The sequence below is a fragment of the Aythya fuligula genome, chromosome 3 (genome assembly GCF_009819795.1).
Source record: "Aythya fuligula isolate bAytFul2 chromosome 3, bAytFul2.pri, whole genome shotgun sequence".
NCBI classification, from domain to species: Eukaryota; Metazoa; Chordata; class Aves; order Anseriformes; family Anatidae; genus Aythya; species Aythya fuligula.
Genome location: NC_045561.1, coordinates 33,262,388 through 33,281,141, shown reverse-complemented (window position 1 = coordinate 33,281,141; position 18,754 = coordinate 33,262,388). Strand labels below are relative to the sequence as shown.

The 18,754-nt window shown below is 51.2% G+C and overlaps 1 protein-coding gene across 3 annotated transcripts in view; it reads left to right on the top strand.

Moving 5' to 3' along the window:
• MDGA1 (MAM domain containing glycosylphosphatidylinositol anchor 1) overlaps positions 1 to 18,280 on the top strand; it is a 137,330-nt gene extending 119,050 nt beyond the window's left edge. For all 3 annotated transcript variants that reach the window (XM_032184007.1, XM_032184006.1, XM_032184008.1), the window contains 3 exons: positions 15,577 to 15,707; positions 16,517 to 16,625; positions 17,895 to 18,280. In XM_032184007.1, the coding sequence (XP_032039898.1) occupies positions 15,577 to 15,707; positions 16,517 to 16,625; positions 17,895 to 17,986 (332 nt within the window). In that variant the 3' untranslated portion in view covers positions 17,987 to 18,280. The remainder of the gene's footprint in view (positions 1 to 15,576; positions 15,708 to 16,516; positions 16,626 to 17,894) is intronic.
• The last annotated feature ends 474 nt before the right edge of the window (positions 18,281 to 18,754 follow it).

The window sequence follows — 18,754 nt, the reverse complement described above, 5'->3', positions numbered from 1 at the left end:
CAGAGAAGCTTATTTTCTGGGATGCATCCAAGATCTATGAAAAACCTGGAGAGTTACAGGTGCTGTTGTTCCAGCTTGGTGCTGATACGGCCCCTATCTGATCACACCAGCTAAGCCTGGCCTGTGTATAATCAGGATGGGAAGCTTTCAGTGAAATTGTAAACTACTGTGAGGAACAGTGTTTGGGACTGATTAAAAGGGATTTTAGTTCCGAGTCAGCAGAAACAATGAGCCCTGATCACACCACTTGCCACAGCATCCAAGTTCAAGAAAGCCGTAAGCTGTTTTACCAGGGTAATAGGTTTGTGGGCTGGTGGTGTCACCACTGACAGCCCCCAGCTGAGCAGGACACATAGACAGGGAGGCCTGCCAAACTGAATTGCTGCTTCTCTTCTTCGACTCAAATAACGCAGCTAGTGCAAAGGTGCGTCTGAGAGGTCGTGGTGGACGAATGCAATAGGGGACAATGTTTGCAGGGATACCTGCCATGGTTGCTTGTTGTTTCTGACAAGTGACAGTAGTAAGAGAGGTGTTAGGTCACACAAACTGACAGGTACCAGTTATGTCAATGTAAAAGTGCCCTGAACCATGAAGAAGTCCTTTTCGTAATATTCAGCATCTCAGCTCCCTTGTTCCCACCCAAACCCCCTGGATAAATGCATTCTGTTGGCTGAGCATACAGCACCATGCTACTGCATGCAGTTATACGGGTACCACCCTGGAGGAAGCTGCATTGTGCTGGAGATACAAAGTTTGCCTAATATACGACTGCAAAATTAATTAAATCCATGCCATTGTGACCAGTGCAGTATTTCTACACGGTAGAGATTACATCACTGGATTGATTGAGGGGAGGCTGATTTTCCTAATGAGTGTGATTCACTTCCCTCAAGGCTCCTGAAAACAACTTGCAGTTAGAGCTAAGTGAACAGTTTGTAATGAAAAAATGTATTTAATTTTTTTTATACCCTTTCTTTTTCCACTTATTCAAATGGGTTCTTGGCTTTACTCATTCATCCATCAATGGATGTGTATTTAACTAATGTTCCGTGCAGTCGTCAAGCAGCTTGCTGTGGGCTATGGTATGGACCCTTTGGATAGACTGTGGTCTCTTCTGATAGTATCTGCTCGGTTCTTTTGGAAGTTAGTCAAATACCATCATCATGAGCAAGGATTATAAATACCTGGCAAGGTAACTACGTATTTGTAAAGTGTCATTCAAGCTCTGTAGGTTCAATACAGTGGCTCTGAACCAAAGGCTGTTGAAGTCATTGCTTTTCTAAAGACTTCAGTGAGCTTTGGATTAAAGCCATAGATCTAAAGATTATTAAGGCCAGATGGGACCAATATATCATCTAATCAAAGTTCCTGCATAACCAAGGGCAGACAACTCCCTTCAGTTACTCTTGCTGGAACCCAGTAAATAACCAGTGTCCACAGCTTGACTGGATGTTTACTTTACAAACAGCACCAAGAGCACACTTGACACAGCTTACAGATGTGGGACTGAAATGTCCCTAGCCCAAAGAGCTTGACATGAAGTTGAAGAACACTTGAAGAAGAAAAGAGAGTCATATATGTGTTGTCCTGTTTATTGCATGAACAGCGTGTCTTCGTGTCGATGCAGGCATTCTGCTATTACCTTGAATCTGTGTGCACTGATGCCCAGGTTTCCTTGCCACCCGCCCTATCAGTGCATCACTGAATCAAGTTTCCAGTGCAGACAGACACTGAAATAATGCCTTCTTCAAAAGTCCTCTTCTGCTGATTTTCCAGCCATGATCCTACTACAGAATTTGTTGGAGAGAATGTCAGGCACGGATCACTGACATCAACTCATTTGCAGGTGCCCTGAATCCTCATAGATCTTCTTTACTCCTGCTTACCTGATTTAATTCACTGTTACTTGTCCTGTGGGAAGCTGCTGCAATCCCCCTTCCCTTCCTCCAGGCTCTGAGCAAAGCATCTTTCCATTCAGACTTGGCTCACAGCAGCTGCAGCCATGTGCAAAGCTGAGTAAGGATAAACTGCAACCTGATCATCTCCTGAACGATCAGGTGTTGTATCAATTATTCAGACTCTGAAATTGCTAGATACAAAGCATTACAGAGGCTTAAGAGAAAATGGGAGCTCTAAGTGCCTGTCTCCGTGGAGCATCAGCTGTTTCGCCAGAGCCTAGTTTCAGACTTGTACAAGTGGAAGCTGAAGTTGGTCTTTCCAGGTGCACCCCCAGAGACCTCCCAGGTGCTCTGACTGCATGAAGTTGGGGGGCAGGGGACAAAACTGTCTTGCACTACCTGTGCAACCATCCCAGACTGTTCTTGAACTTTAGCGAGACTTGATGTGTAACATGTATTGAAAAGCTTCCCAGAAAATATAAAAATGTTCAACAAGTGTCAGTCATCACCACTGCTTCCAGGAGTGCCTGCCTCTCCCAAAGAGAGCCCCACAGGGATGACAGGCACCCCAGCACCCGAACTGCTGGAGTTTGCACATCCTGGCTGTGAGCCTCACCATTTCAGCCTCTCCCCAGTAAGTTTCTTGGGGAAATTATAGCCAGGCACGAAATGGGAAGGGAGTCTGTGGTTATAATCATCCATCCCACCTCAAAGCCGGGAACACAGCCTGCTCAACAGCCTTCTTACAGTGCCTGGAGAGGACCCTGTCCTCCCCACTTCCCAGGCCCTAAACATCCGCCTTTCTTTGGGTCAGGCAGAGGAGGAGGCCAGAGAGCAGCTTTTGAGCAGAGTCTCCAGTTCAAGAGGAAGAATACTTCAGCTGCTCATCCCTGCTGTCTTGCCTGCTTCGGCCCTGCACTAACACAGCCCATCTGCTGCAAGCCCTGCAGCCGTGCAGCTGCCCTGTGCTTGGCTCCTGGGCGATGATGGGGAAATAGGCTGTTAACAGGGACAGAGAAGAGACAGCGTAAGTACATCTGCTTCTGCAGGGGTTTTGTCAGTGGTGGTGTCCCCCAACACCACTTGTATCCTGGGGGCTCTGAGAGGCTCCTTCCCCTCTGACCGAGGTCTTTGTGAAGCCTGCCCGCAGAAGGGATGCAAGTGCTCTTTTAAACCTGGCAGTGTCCGTGCAGCAGGCTTCCATTGCAACTAGCCAGAGAGCTGAGCACAGTGCATGCTCTCAGCCCCTGAGCTGGGAACAGGAGTTGCACAGAGGGGCCGGCTGTCGCTGGTGGCAGAGAGGAAAGGGTCAGTCACCAAAGCTGGGGGAAGAGAGGGGTCTGCCTGGAGGCATCTGGGCACATCGCGAAACAGAGGGTGAGCAAGGAGCAGGCAGACCTCACAGCAGCTCTGGCTCACTCTGCCTCTTCAGTCTGCAGAATTGGTGGGAAAAGTCAATTACGTGTCATCTCCTTCGTGCTATGCTCCTTGTACTTCCATTTTCCCTTAGCCCAGCTAAGGTCTCCTTCTGGGTACCACCAGGTACAGCAACAGTGAAAGGAAAGGAGCTGCTTGGCTGCCTTCAGACAGCTTGGTCCCAAAAAATGTCTGAGGGGAAGAAAGAAGGGATGCTGTAGATCCAATCCCTGGGCTGACCAGCACTGCTGCCTTTGGGTAGTTCTTCACAGACATCTCACCAGAGTAGGTCCGAAACCCTGCCTTATGCTTGGCCTATGTAATGAGAAGTTGTGGTCGGGCATCTGTCCTCAGCAAGGCCTTAGGACCGTAACCTAGACAGTGTGTTCTGGGGTTTGAGATGAATTTAGGTGCTCTCATCTATGGATCAGGAGGTCTCCAGGAGGTGTGGGCAAACAGAGGACCTGGTGGCTATTAGGCTGAGTGTCTGGACTGAACACAAAGGGTGCCTTCAGCTCAGCAGAAGATGCTCCTAGCCTGATCCCACAGATGTTGCACCCAGCTGGTCAGACAGGCCTGGTGCACATTGCCATGATGGCTCCGGTGCTGGACACAGGTGGGTGGCAGCAGTAGAGTGAGCTGGCACCCAGGAGCAGAGCTGGTGCCCAAGGTGGCATTCAGGGCTTGTGGAAATGGAGCAGGGCTAGGGGCTGGGAGTCAAACACCCCAGCTGTCCTGCAGGGAAGGACATAGCCTGTCCATGTTATCCCCTGCAACATGTTTTAAGTACTGGAAAGGGATGTGGTTAAGCAAGATGGCGTGATGAATCAGATGTGGAGTTGGCGAAATGCCTGAGGACTCCTGCTTTTCGTCTTTTAGATGCCAGACTCTGAACCCTCCCTCTGCTCTATTCCAGCTGCATAGTAGGTGGGCCTTTGTTCTTCTGAGACAGCATTAATTTGACTTTATGGAGTGTAGAGATTTCTTTTTCCTGTTTTTGAATTTCTTAATCCGCATCCACTTGTCCACGTGTGGGAAAGCCTGTTACTGGTCACAAACAACCTCTGAGGGAATTTTCCATGAAGAGGGATGGCAGAATTTTTCTTTGTACACATGGCTTCAAAAATGGATGTCTTGTACCATTCATCTTCATGTGCCAACACTTTCTCTAATTAGACTGTGGATCAAATGAGCAAAGGAGCTCAAGCGTAGCTCCACTGCAAGTCTGCTCCTACCATATCACCATCTGCTCTCCGTGCACACAGGCAGGTGGGGATATCCTAGAGAGAAGGAGCTGTAGCTGTAGCTTGCCCACTCCCCTCCTGTTATCACTTCCATTCCTCGTCATATAAGGTAGGCACGACCATGCCATTGCATTTACCCCACTGCCTGCGTGCCCCAGGTCCCTTTCCATGCAGCATGTAACCCTCAGGTTGCCAGCCCCGTGGCCACTTTGCCTTTTTGCAGTGTTGTTGCTTCTCTGCTGGTCCGTTCCCTCCACCCCAACATTCATATGCATGCCAGGCAGGTCAGATAGTGATGGATCATAGATCAATCCGTGCGATTGGCTTTGCCATGTCAGGGGATGTTGCTTCAAGCCCATCCTCATTTGATGGTGGTTTAGGAGGTCAGGGGTGGAGATGTGTTTGTTTCTTTGATTTTTAAATCCACAGTAAAATCCAACAAAATTCCCTGTAGCGAGATATAAATGATTTTCACAGGTTTGCTGTAGGGGAAACATTGCCAATCAAAACTTACTATATTGGTGTTTATCCTCAGAAAGTCCCAGCCACAGCAGGGAACTGGAGGCTGTGATTCCCCCGATCCCTTTCATCAGAGTCTCCCCAGCATAATGAAGCTGAAAGTCAGCATCCCGTAGCAATTAGCAGGCCTGTGACACAGCTCTGAACATGCTCAGTCTCTCTAAAGCCAAAGGGGATACCTCGTGAATAGAGCTGGGATAGCCCTGCTTTCCAAACTGTGACCAAGAGTCGGTGTATTTGGTACTGACAAGCTCCCTGAAGTTGCTGAAGGAGTGGAAGGTGTCCGTGTAGCGACCCTGCGAGTGGACACGGGGGCCCTGCACACCGAGCTGGGATCAGTTAAAGATGCATTGAGATAAGGTTTCTGTGTAACCAGGGGTGGAAGAAGCTGAAGGGCTTTAACTGTCTTATTCCGCATATATTAATGTATGAAGCATCATTAGAGACTGTGAAGGAATAAATACATCCTATCATGGCATGAAGGCGACTCACATTCCTTAAAATTATGACTCAGTACAAGCTGATATTATTTCCCTGTCTCTATCTGTGCTACGATTGTTTTTCCACTCTCTGCTTCCTGGCTCTCGGAGCAGTAACTTTCCCCCACAGCACTGTAACTGAGAACACAAGCCTGACACGGACTGGTTTTCATTAACATCCATTTAAATGAGAGAGGGAGAGGGGGAGAGAGGCAGAGGCGTGTATTTGTTCTGGGGATTATGAGCTGTAATAAATTCTTTCTGGGGACTTTTTTTTTGCTCCTGGGATTTGCCTGCACTAAGCTTTGGGCTTGTAGTTTGTTATCAGCAGTGTTACACTAAACCACACTTAAGGAAGTGCTCAAAGCCCCTGTTTGAGAGGTAAGAGCTCTTCTCTCCATGGTCTGGCTTTAGACCTCATATTTGGTCTGCAAATGACTCTGCCAGGCTATATAGTGTCCCAGTCCTCTCCCCACTGGACATCTCCTGCCACGATTCAGATTCTGCATCTCTTCTCAGTTTGTCTTGTATGCAGTTGTAATGCCCTGGGAATTTCCACGGGGCTCCAAGCCCTGCATTCCCCTCTCTGGACAGCTTCAGTTGGGTGCCAAGCCCAAACTGTGGCTGCAGCCAGAACTTCACAGTTCATAGAGACTGGGATCACCTGGTCCCAGAGCTGGGATGCTGCAGGAAGGTGGCGGGGAGCCGTGGTGAGATCAGCCTGAGCCTGCAGCACCCCCTGCTCCTGGCTGTGAATCCTGACAAGCTTCCCCATGCAGCCCACGGAGCTCTGCCTGGCACAGCACCCTGCCTCACAGCGCACAGCATTGTCTTCCCTTCACTTTATGGCTGCTTTCACCCCCCCAGCCTCATAAACTGAGCTGTGTGCCCAACTCTGCATGCAGCAGCGTTTTCCCACTCCATGTTCACTCTCCCAGCTGCCCCCCAGAGAGCCCTGGAGGCAACCTCTGCCTGCTCGGCCACCCCACATGTCCTGTGCCCATGGTGCTGCCCCTACAGACCCTTCCAGCTCTTCCAGATCCACGCTGCTTTTCAGTGTGACAGTGAAGTCCCCAACCCGTGGAAACTGAGAGGAGACCTTTTCTTCTTGTGAGAAGGTAACATTTAAAGGCATCCCTTGGGCTACCCTATCTGGCAGCCCAGCTGGTGCTCTTTTGTGTGCGTGCCACTCTTGAAATGCCAGCTTTGGTCTTAAAGGGAGCCAGCAGAAGGCAGGGCTCGCTCCTGCTGTAATTGATTCCTCATCGCTCCTCACTGGCCTTTATTCTCGCTTTTGTTTGGGGAGAAGGAATAATACAGATTACAAGAGAAATGTGAAGATTGCCTTGTTTGGGGAGAGTAACAACAGGATTGCGGGCATCCTGGGACTTCTCTTGTGTTTGCCCGCCTCTGGTCAGCTGGAGAGATTCGGCAGCAGATAGATGGCCCGTCTTTGTGTGTGCCCTTAGGAAATGCCAGGCACATCTGATGGAGGAGATGGGGAAAAGGCGATGGCTAAACAAAGAGGTGACAAAACTGGCCAGATGGATTTGGACTCTGATACAAGAAACCGGGCATGAATTTAGTACAAAAACAGACAAAAGACTTGGCTGCAACAGCTGGCATAGGAGAACATCCCAGAAGGGCCTTTCACATCTCCACTGATAGAGGCATGGGGGTTGGAGGGTAGGTCCTACTTTGCTTTTTCTTCACCTTTGACTGTTGGAAAGGCAGAAGAGCTCAGGTATTCCTGTTCTCTGGTATATTCTTTCTCAGGTCTTAGAGCACTCGTAAAACATTTGATGTTTCTGAATTCCCCTCTCAGCCAGTGAACGTTATTGTCCCTCTTCATTACCTTCATCATGTCATGTCAGCGGATAAGGGGAATAAAGCACGGAGGGTGAAAGCAGTTTGCTAAGGATCGTGTGGCCAGTTAGCATCACAGCTGTGAATGGGGTCCCCAGTCCCCACACAGGATTGGTCCATGCATTGCCCACCTTCTGCACGGTGGTGTTTGGATGATGAATTTCTGCTCCAGGAGGAGCATCTTTGGGATCTTACAAGCATCAGGTTTGGCCTGAACTTGTGTGTCATGCTGAAAGGTACACAGGGTATGAGCAGAGTTAATTAGGCCTGAGAGGGATGTTGCCACATTGCACAGAGGTGGGTGTGAGGAGGTGTGGATTCACCAGGGGTCAGGAGCTATGGACTTCAATATCTCCATAGGCTCCACCTTCCATTTGAGCCAGAGCCTTCATCTGCTTCCTGCATAAGGATTCTGATATAAGTAGGATCCTGGAACAATATCTGGTGCTAGGGCAGTGGGCTGCACCCAAAGCTTTCCCTTGGAAAATACAAAGCCCTGCAGCACTTGTTCCATTACGGAGCTGCCTTTCAGGCCAGACTGAAAAGCAGAGATAAAGAAGCTCTGAGCAATTAGAGAGATGACTTGGGGCTTTCTGTAGTGCAGGACTGCTAAGTTAAATGGCTCTGCCTGTAGCTCAGATCTGAATGTTCATTTCCAGGCACTTCCACCCCAGGATACATGCCATTAAGCTGGACTGGCAGACTGTGGCAGACAGACACACAGAGGAAAGGACTAAAGCCGAAGACTTGTGCAATCTTTAACACCTATGACACTGTCAGCCCAGCTCGTATGGACAGGGGCTTCACCCCTGTTTAGTTTGAAGGCCTAGAGTCCCTGCCATGTCTCCCAGAAGCACATTCCCAGTGACAGTGTTACTGGAGAAGGGAGGGTTTGTGGTTGTTTCCCAGCCTTGGGGAGGCTTTGTGACTTAGCTGGGATTGCACGTAGGCTACAAGCAGCAGATCTGACCCCCCTTTGCACCTCTGACTGATTTGTAAGACAGTCATGGGCATATTGCTTGGCTGTTTTGACCTTCAGTTTTCAGTGTGTAGACAGGGATGGTGAAACATAGCATGTTGTGAGCAGATAGGGGAGCTTCCTTTCCAATTGCGAACCACTTGAAGAGTGCCTGCTCGTGTTCAGTACAGTTCTACTAGGGAATTTGGAGGCCAAAAGGTTGAAACTTTTTCTCCGCTCACTGCAAGGACAGTGAGCTGTCAGCCAGGAAATGCTCAGGCTCAGTTTGGGTTCAGGCCAGGTATTCACAGACAGTGCTTTGGGGGCACTGATTTGCATTCCAGATGCTTCTCTGGGTCCCTTTCTATCTTTCCTTCTCTTTTATCCTAGGGCACCAAAGTTCATTTGCCGCCTGATTTGTCCCAGCGCTGGCTGCTCAGCCAGGCTCTGGTGTAGCAGATCCTAGCTGCAAATCCCCAAATGAGGTTAGAATAGACAGCGGTTGTTTTTAATCCATGCTCGCTGGCAGCGCCACATTAATTCTTCATTCTCTCTCAGTTCCTCACCTCACCAGCTCTGGCCTCTGTAATTAGCTGCTCTGAACACACTGTGGCTGACACTGATCTATGGGGTTGCATAGACCCCGCGTGGGCCATCGGTTTGGCCACAGGCCCCAGTGAGGACTGGGTATGCTTCCCAGTGAGACTTCCCTGAAGCTCCAGAGGTCAAGGAGGACACCAAGAAGCCAGTGGCTCAAAGCTGATTTTGCCAGAGGCTCCTGTGGTGTCTTCTGTCCATCCCAGGCATTGCATTTCCAGGAGCGTGATCCCACCTGCTTGCCTTTGTGTCCCTGAGCTTGCACAGTGCCAGCTGATCCCAGGAGAGAAACAAGTTATTTCTCTCCTCTCCTTGGGCTGTGGTGTGCATCCCAGCTGGGAAACTCAGAACCACTGGGGAAAGGAATTCAATAGCGGGATATTTCCAGGCAGAAGGATGTTTCTCCCCTTTCTCTTATTCGCTTTTGGCTTGCAGGAATTGGAAGGGGGATGTTGGCTCTGCGGGCTGGTCAGGCTGCATCCCAGGTGGTGAGATGTCCTCCCGATGACAGGAGGAATCCCTCCTTCCCTGCAAACCCTGCAGTCCTGCCCTCTCCCTGGCTGGTCAGGCCTTTCATCTGGTTTTCTCAGCCAGCATTAATGCTAGAGCTTCTGAATATTTCCAGTCAATAACCGTGCCCGTCTTTTCTCAGTTCACTAAATTATACACATATTTCATTCTTTTAACCTTTTCTTGTAAGTCAGCCACTCAGAATCTAAACATTTAATCATCTTTATTGTGCATCTCTGAACTCCCTGTAATGTATCTCGCGCTCTGACAGCCAGGCACTTGACAGGGGTACTTCCATGTCCTTGTCCTTCACACAGTAACCCCAGGGCTGACATGCCAAGAAGAATTTCAGGGTATTGTATAGGAAGGACATTATTTAGGAAAGCCTCTTTCCCTACCCCTTCACCTGACCGTTCCCTTATGCCTCTCAGAAAAGCGCACCAGGTGGGAAAGCAGCATCCCAAGCACAGACAGACTAAGGACACCTAAGTAAAGGCTGTTATTGCCTGTCTGCTCTCAGAGGTAATACGTCTGGGTATGGAGACCAGAAACACTGATGAACAACCATAGAGTCATGATTGATTTTTTTGGTTCACCAGCTGAATTGGAAAAAAAAAAAAAAAGTGTTTCAGTTCAACCCCAAATGAATGTTTAAAAATGTTTTCAGAAAAGGAAAAAAAAACAACAACAAAAAAACAGCTGAGGAAGATTGCTGAAAATACACTACAGAAAGGTAAACAGATAGTTTCATTTGTGGGTGGAGTGTAGGGGGGGTGTGACAATTTTCAAAGCAAAAACTGGAAGCGCTTTGAGATTTGTTGGCTTTGTTTTTGTTCTAATGGTAGACAAAACCTTTGGGGAATTGTTTTGATTGCAAGGGCCTAAAGCCAGTGCTGATTCACAGAGTGTTTGTGTCCCTCTGAAACCTGGGGGCTGGGATGGGAAGCAAGTGGCTGCTGAGGACATGGGTCACATTTCTAATGGCCAGAGAGCAAGAAGAAGGCTGTAGGCTGCATGTGCCAGGTGTTAGTGGTGAATGCGGAGAGGGGAACGTGTGTCCCGGCCTCCCCAGTTCAAGTAGGATGTGGAGGAACTGGTGTGGGTCCATCGGAGAGGCATCAGGCTGGTCAAGGGCCAGGAGCACATGTGCTGGAGAAAAGAGGTCAAAGGAGCTGGACTTGCTCAGTCTGGTGAAGAGGAGGCTGCTATCGGCCCTTGGCCCCTGACTATTTGAAGGGTAATTACAAAGATAACTTGTCCAAACTCTTACCAGTAATATGTGACAATATAACAGGGAACAGTGGCCACACATGGCAGCGTTGAAGGTTCATGTTGGACATTCAGAAAAGCTGTTGTCCTCAGAGAATTTCAGGAAACAGCTTCAGGCAGGAGGTTGAACAGGACCTCTCTGGAAGTCCCTTGCAGCAAGCTTTTCTGCAACCCACTTCTTGTGCAAGGCCACATCAGCCATGCCACAGACTCTTTCTTCCTCATCAGGTCCTCTCTGTCTTCATCAGGGTCTGTATCCTCCTTGGATAGCCCAGGTGGTTGAAATATTGCCAGTGGGACATGCAGGTCACAGAATTTCACAGAATTTTCTAGGTTGGAAGAGACCTCAAGGTCATCGAGTCCAACCTCCAACCTAACGCTAACAGCCCTCCACTAAACCATATTCCTAAGCTCTACATCTAAGCGTCTTTTGAAGACTTCCAGGGATGGTGACTCCACCACTTCCCTGGGCAGCCTGTTCCAGTGCCTCACAACCCTTTCAGTGAAGAAGTTCTTCCTAACATCTAACCTAAAACTCCCCTGGCTCAACTTAAGCCCATTCCCCCTCGTCCTGTCACCAGGCACGTGGGAGAACAGGCCAACCGCCACCTCGCTACAGCCTCCCTTGAGGTACCTAAAAAGAGCGATAAGGTCACCCCTGAGCCTCCTCTTCTCCAGGCTGAACAAGCCCAGCTCCCTCAGCCGCTCCTCGTAGGATTTGTTCTCCAGGCCCCTCACCAGCTTCGTCGCCCTTCTCTGGACCCGCTCAAGCACCTCGATGTCCTTCTTGTAGCGAGGGGCCCAAAACTGAACACAGTACTCGAGGTGCGGCCTCACCAGAGCCGAGTACAGGGGGACGATCACCTCCCTAGCCCTGCTGGTCACGCTGTTCCTAATACAAGCCAGGATGCCGTTGGCCTTCTTGGCCACCTGAGCACACTGCTGGCTCATATTCAGCCGACTATCCACCATCACTCCCAGGTCCTTCTCTGCCTGGCAGCTTTCCAACCATTCCTCTCCCAGCCTGTAGCTCTGCTTGGGGTTATTGCGCCCCAGGTGCAGGACCCGGCACTTGGCCTTGTTAAACTTCATGCAGTTGACCTCAGCCCATCGGTGCAGCCTATCCAGATCCTCCTGCAGAGCTTTCCTACCCTCAAGCAGATCGACACACGCACCTAACTTGGTGTCATCTGCGAACTACTGGGGGAGCACTCAATGCCCTCGTCCAGATCATCGATGAAGATATTAAAGAGGACCGGCCCCAGCACCGAGCCCTGGGGGACGCCACTAGTGACTGGCCTCCAACTGGACTTGGCTCCATTCACCACGACTCTTTGGGCCCGGCTATCCAGCCAGTTTCTAACCCAACGAAGCGTGCGCCAGTCCAAGCCAAGAGCAGCCAGTTTCTTGAGGAGAATGCTGTGGGAGACAGTGTCAAAAGCCTTGCTGAAGTCAAGGTAGACCACATCCACAGCCTTTCCCTCATCCACCCAGCGCGTCACTCTGTCATAGAAGGAGATCAGGTTCGTCAGGCATGACCTGCCTTTCATAAAGCCATGCTGACTGGGCCTGATCGCCTGCTTCCCCTTCAAGTGCTGCATGATGACTCTCAGGAGGATCTGCTCCATGAGCTTTCCTGGCACTGAGGTCAAACTGACAGGCCTGTAGTTTCCCGGGTCTGCCCTCCGGCCCTTCTTGTAGATGGGCGTCACGTTTGCTAGCCGCCAGTCGATTGGGACCTCCCCCGATAGCCAGGATTGTTGATAAATGATGGACAGTGGCTTGGCCAGCTCCTCTGCCAGTTCCCTCAGTACCCTTGGGTGGATCCCATCCGGCCCCATCGACTTGTGCACATCTAAGTGCCGTAGCAGGTCACCAACCAGTTCTTCATGGATAATGAGGGCCACATCCTGCTCCCCATCCCCTTCCACCAGCTCAGGGTACTGAGTATCCAGAGAACATCCGGTATTGCCGCTAAAGACTGAGGCAAAGAAGGCATTGAGCACCTCTGCCTTTTCCTCATCTCTTGTAACTAAGTTTCCCCCCGCATCCAGTAAAGGATGGAGATTCTCCTTAGTCCTCCTTTTTGTGTTGATGTATTTATAGAAACGTTTTTTGTTATCTTTAACGGCAGTAGCCAGATTGAGCTCTAGATGAGCTTTGGCCTTCCTAATTTTGTCCCTGCACAGCCTCGCTACTTCTTTAAAGTCCTCCTTAGTGGCCTGCCCACTTTTCCAAAGCTTATAAACCCTCTTTTTCCTCCTAAGATCAAGCCACAATTCTCTGTTGAGCCAGGCCGGTCTTCTTCCCCGCCAGCTCGCCTTTGAACACGTGGGTACAGACCATTCCTGCGCCATTAAGATTTCCCTCTTGAAGAGCACCCAGCCTTCCTGGACCCCTCTGCCCTTCAGAACCGCCTCCCAAGGGACTCCACCAACTAGTGTCCTGAGCAGCTCAAAGTCAGCCCTCCGAAAGTCCAATACAGCGGTTTTACTGGTCCCCTTCCTGGCCTCGCCAAGAATAGTGAACTCCACCATTGCGTGGTCACTCTGCCCGAGACAGCTCCCGACGATCACGTCCTCCACCAGTCCTTCTCTGTTTGTGAAGAGAAGGTCTAGCGGGGCACCTCCCCTGGTAGGCTCACTAAGCAGCTGCGTCAGGAAGCTATCTTCCACGCTCTCCAGAAACCTCCTAGACTGCTTTCTCAGGGCTGTGTTGTGCTTCCAGGATATGTCAGGGAAGTTGAAGTCCCCCACGAGTACAAGAGCTGATGATTTTGCAACCTCTGTCAGCTGCCTGTAGAATTCCTCATCCGTCTCCTCATCCTGGTTCGGCGGTCGATAGCAGACCCCGACCAGGACACTAGCCTTGTTGTCCCTGCCGATCCTAACCCAAAGGGACTCAACCTTGTCATTCCCAACCTCGAGTTCTACAACCTCGAAAGACTCTCTAACATAGAGAGCCACACCACCACCCCTTCTATGCTGCCTGTCCCTTCTATAGAGCTTATAGCCAGGCATTGCAGCACTCCAGTCATGAGACTGGTCCCACCACGTCTCCGTGATGGCAACCAAGTCGTAGCCTGCCTGCTGCACGATGGCTTCCAGCTCCTCCTGTTTGTTACCCATGCTGCGTGCATTGGTGTAGATGCACTTCAGCTGGGCCATTGCCTTATCCTCCGGCCTTGCCATTGTTCCCCCTGGCACAGCCCCAACAATCCTAGCCTCAGCCCCATCCCCCTTCCTACCTAGTTTAAAGCCCTCTCAATGAGCCCTGCCAGTTCCTGGCCCAGGATCCTTTTTCCCCTAAAAGATAGGGACCCGTCTGCGGCCATCAGGCCAGGTGCTGAGTAAAGTGCCCCATGATCAAAAAACCCAAAATTTCTGCGTTGGCACCAGCCCCGGAGCCACGTGTTTAACAGGTGGGCTTTCCGTGTCCTCTCTGAACCCCTCCCTGCCACCATAGGGATGGACGAAAACACCACCTGCACTCCCGCTCCATCCACTAACCGACCCATTCCCCTAAAGTCCCTTTTGATAGCCTTGAGGCTCCTCTCTTCGATGTTATCACTGCCCGCCTGGACTATCAAAAGGGGGTAGTAGTCAGAGGGGCGTACCAGGTTAGGAAGCTTCCTGGCAACGTCCCTGACCCTGGCCCCAGGGAGACAGCAGACTTCCCTACGGGTAGGGTCAGGCCGACAAATAGGGCCCTCTGTTCCCCTAAGAATCGAGTCACCAACAACAATAACCCTCCTGTCTTTCTTGGTGGAGGCAGTCCTGAGGCGCGGAGTCGACCTCCTCGCCCCAGGCATCCTCCTGGGAACATTTGCTACCTCTTCCTCACACACCGGCCTCTCAATCTCTAGGGCCTCGAACCTGTTGTGTAAGGGCACCTGGGAAGGTGGGGCCGGAAGGGGAGGGCATCGCCTGCGATGTCGAGCAGGGACCTGTCTCCATTCCTCCTCAGCTCCCAGATCCCCTCCCTCTGCCCGACGGGGACAGGGCAGGGGGTCCACCCCCATTTGAGGAGTCTCACCTCGGCACCTCCCCTTGAGGCCCTGCAGGGAGTTACTCCAGAAGTCTATCTCCCGCTCACACTCCCTGATGGACCTCAACCTCTCCACCTCCTCCTTGAGCTCCGCCACCATGCGGACCAGATCATCCACCTGCTCGCACCTCACACACACAGTTTCTCTGCCTCCCGCCGAAGGCAGCAACAGGCTCAGACACTCCCTGCATCCGGTGACCTGAACTGCGGCATTTTTTAATGGGTAGTCGGTCTGCGTGTGTACCGACTTTCTGGAGAGCGCGCCGTGCCTGGTGGCGACCATTATGGCCTAGTTACGGCTGTTGTTAACGAGGTGTTGTTTGTGTGTAGGGGGAGCGCTCTGCCCTTCCTGCGCGAACTGCCGCGCTAACTGCCGCGCCACTCCCTTCTGACGCGCCACGCCCTGTTTGCCCGCCCTGGTCGCCGCGCTCCCTAAGGGCTGCTTTTGAATGGCTGGGGAGGGGGCGCTGCTGGCTCCGCCTTCGCCTCGTCAGCCTCCCTCACGAGGGCTGCCGGGTCCTGGCGGCTCCCTCAAGTAGGCTCGATGCCCTCAAGTAGGCTCGATGCCGGAAAAAATTAGCCCTGCCTGGCCCGATCCCCCGCTCCGCTGCAGAACGCGTCTGCCCCGGAGCCAATCGCCTCGGCAAATCAACCCGAGAAAAACCCAGAAAAACCAGAGTCAACCCAGAAGAAAAAGCTACTCCGAGGATCAGCCCATCGGGCTGGGCTTCCTGCATACCCCCTGTCACCAGCGCCCGGTTTCTCCCCTACAGGCTCCTTGAATCTGCTGGTTCGTGTGCGGAACAAGCGGGCCATCGACACCCAGGTGTGGTCGCTCAGCGGGAACAGGGGGAACATGTGGCAGCAAGCACATGTGCCCATCAACCCACCAGGACCCTTCCAGGTAAGTCAGGTCCACCACCAGGGAGCTGCCTGCCACCTACCCCATCCATGTGCCATGGCCCGTAGGACATCTCCCAGCACAGGTCTGCCTCCATGGCATGGGGGCTGGTCGGGCATGGGGAGGGCACGTGGGAGCTCTGCACCCTCAGGGTCACTAGAGCTAATTAGTGGAAATCAGAGGTGACAGCGCTGGAGGTTTCTCATAGCGTGTCTTACAAGAGCCCACCCCCACGGTGCCTCTGGTTTAGGACCATAGGACAGCCTGTGAATGTGGACTGGGCACGCTGTATCCCCTTGACAAGTCATTTATGAGTAACAGACAAGTGTGTGGCTTTGTTACTGGATGTTTTATTGCAGGTGCCTTTGCCCAACAGGGTACTTGGCTGTTGTAGGGTTGTTTGTGAGAGCTGGGGCTGTGCAGGCTGGTAAGATGTGGTACTGTGGCAAAACGCCCAGCATGCTTTTGGGTACTGTAAAATAATAAATAAGGATTTAGTTACTCTTGTGAGTGCTATTCAGTGCTGGGTTTGCTCATGTAACATACTAAATAAAGCAAAACTCTACATGCTCATTTTTTGACTGCAGATGCTAAGCACACGGGGGTTGGCCCGCTAAGCTATGGGGCTCAGCCCTCCAAATCCTGTGGGTGCTGGAGAGATAGGGGGAGTCAATCACTGGGGGACCGGTAAGGGCTGGTCTGTGCCCTGCTCATCCCTGCAGAGCCCCGCAGTGAGGCTGTTCCCCCTGCATGGGAAGGGAGCAGGTCCTCCGCAGCTTCACAGGGGGCTCTGCCCCGTGCTCTGGTTGCAGATCATCTTTGAAGGTGTCCGGGGCACGAGCTACGAGGGGGACATTGCCATCGACGATGTCACTCTGAAAAAGGGGGACTGTCCGAGGAAGCCAATTGGACCAAACAAGGGTGAGAGTGTGTGTGCCTCAGGGGAAAACCAGCCGGTGGGGGTGCAGACGTGAATGCATGTGCTAGGGATGTATAGCTCCTTTCACAGCACAGCGATGTACTGATGGGACCCGACAAGATGGTCAGCTCCACCAACAGAAGATAGGAGAGGCCCTGTCAGACCCTTGAACTCATTCTTTTTAGCAGTGAGTCAGCAAGAGCTCAGAGGAGCATCCTGTAGGAGCTGTGCTGCCAGACACCAGCATGCTGAAGTCCATGCCAGTAGGTTGGATTGGGGGTGTTGCCCCCAGGCTGCTAAAAGCTTCTGCAATATTTAATTTCCTGGAAGCCCTAGGTATGGTGGCTTTGGAAAGGGCAAGTGCTAAAGGGCTTCTGCAGGGTTAAGTCAACTTTTATCTAGGAAAAAAAATCTGCCTCTTGTGGCCTGGAGCAAGGAGTGCTGTTCTTCTTCCCATTGCCCTCTGAGCAGAGAGGCATGGCCAGGCAGGTTATTACACGAGTGATGGGAGCAAGCTACCTGAGCTGGATATCACCTCCCTCCTGATCCTGACAATGGTGCTTAGCTCACATCCACGTTTTCCTGGTGCCGGCTTTCCAGGAAATGAGACAGCCCCATCTCACTGAGATCAAAGCCATAGCAAGGTGCACAATCAGTATGCAGATGCTAGTCCCGGGGTAGGAATCACTGGTGTGTCCCATGCCTTAGTCCTGACTGTGCCCTCTGTAACACGCCCCGGTTAGGCAGGAGACCTGATGTCCACTGTATGCAAGCCAGAGATTTGCAAGCATGGTTTGATTTATTTATTTTGAAAGAAAAAAGAAAAAGAATGTTGAGAAAGACTTTCTGTCAACAATTTTCTTAGTTCCAAAGGTGAAGGGGAAAACAAAACATCAAAACAGGCAGAACACCCCAAAAATGTCCAAATTTTCCGTGCAGTTAAAGATCTGTTTCAGCCTAGCATGGCCAAACTCCAAACAAACCACAAGCAGAACTTTTTCTTTGGCTCAAGCTGAATCTTCGGAGGAAGAGAGGAGGTTGGATTGCAAAAGTAACCAAGACTCAGCATTTTCACCCGTGCTGGAAAGAAAATAAAATTGGGAAGCCTTGAAAATGTCCAGGGAAGGGTATAAAGACCTTTAATTAGATCTGAGATGTGCTTTGTGGTTTGGGGTGGGAGGAGAGGTGTTGACACTGATGTGCACTGACGTGTTTGATGAGGTCTGTCTCTGTCCCATCACTAATTCTCTTTCTCTCTCCTTGGCTGGCAGCGGTTGCTCTTCCAGGAAGTGGAGTCCCAGCCCTGCACAGCCCTTGTCTTTGTGGCCCATTGACTTTCTTCCTTTACGTGCTGCTCAGATGATGGCAAGTGAGCGCTCCTGTCTTCGGACCGAGACATTCCTGCTCCTTTCCTACTCAGCCACCTCTGCTCCTCTTCCTCCCCTCCTCACTGGCACACCAAAGTGTCCATACGTTACCAAAGACTGACAGGCATGACCACGCAAAGGGATCTGGCTCAGAACTGGAGCACTCCTTGAGAAAGTCGTAATGTCTAAAACAAAATTAAAAAAATAAAGACAAGGTTTTTTTAAAAGCACGTGCACAAGAGAGTGAGAGAAAGAGAGGAAGGAAGGAAAGAAACAGAAAAACAGGAAAGAAGGAATGAAAGACAGAAAATAGGAATGAAGAAATGTGAAGAGCAACTAAAGGAGGAAAAAAAACACCCCCATGGTTCCTCGGGAATGTCGGACAGGGCTTCCTCAGGGAAGTGGGAACTTGTTTTAAACAAACAAACAAACAAACAAACAAAAAATATATTAAAGCACAAATTTCTACCAGAACAGTTACCTTCTTTACTGCAGAGCCCACGGCTTCGTGGACGACACACCGCAGTGCTCCCCTCAGCACCCCTGCTCCCCTGCTGGCTGGGGCTGCCCTGCAGCACCGCAGCGGCAGCCCCACGTGCTGGCAGCCAGAGCACCTTGCCTCGTCCGCATGTGCTTCAGTGTCTCCATCCACCCTCATCCTCCAGGCTCCCATGTATTTAATTGCCCCCCCTACCCCCGGTGTGGTTTGCTTTGGCTCGCGCTGCCGTCCTGTCCCCACCTCTCTGTGCTTCTCGCCCGGCTGC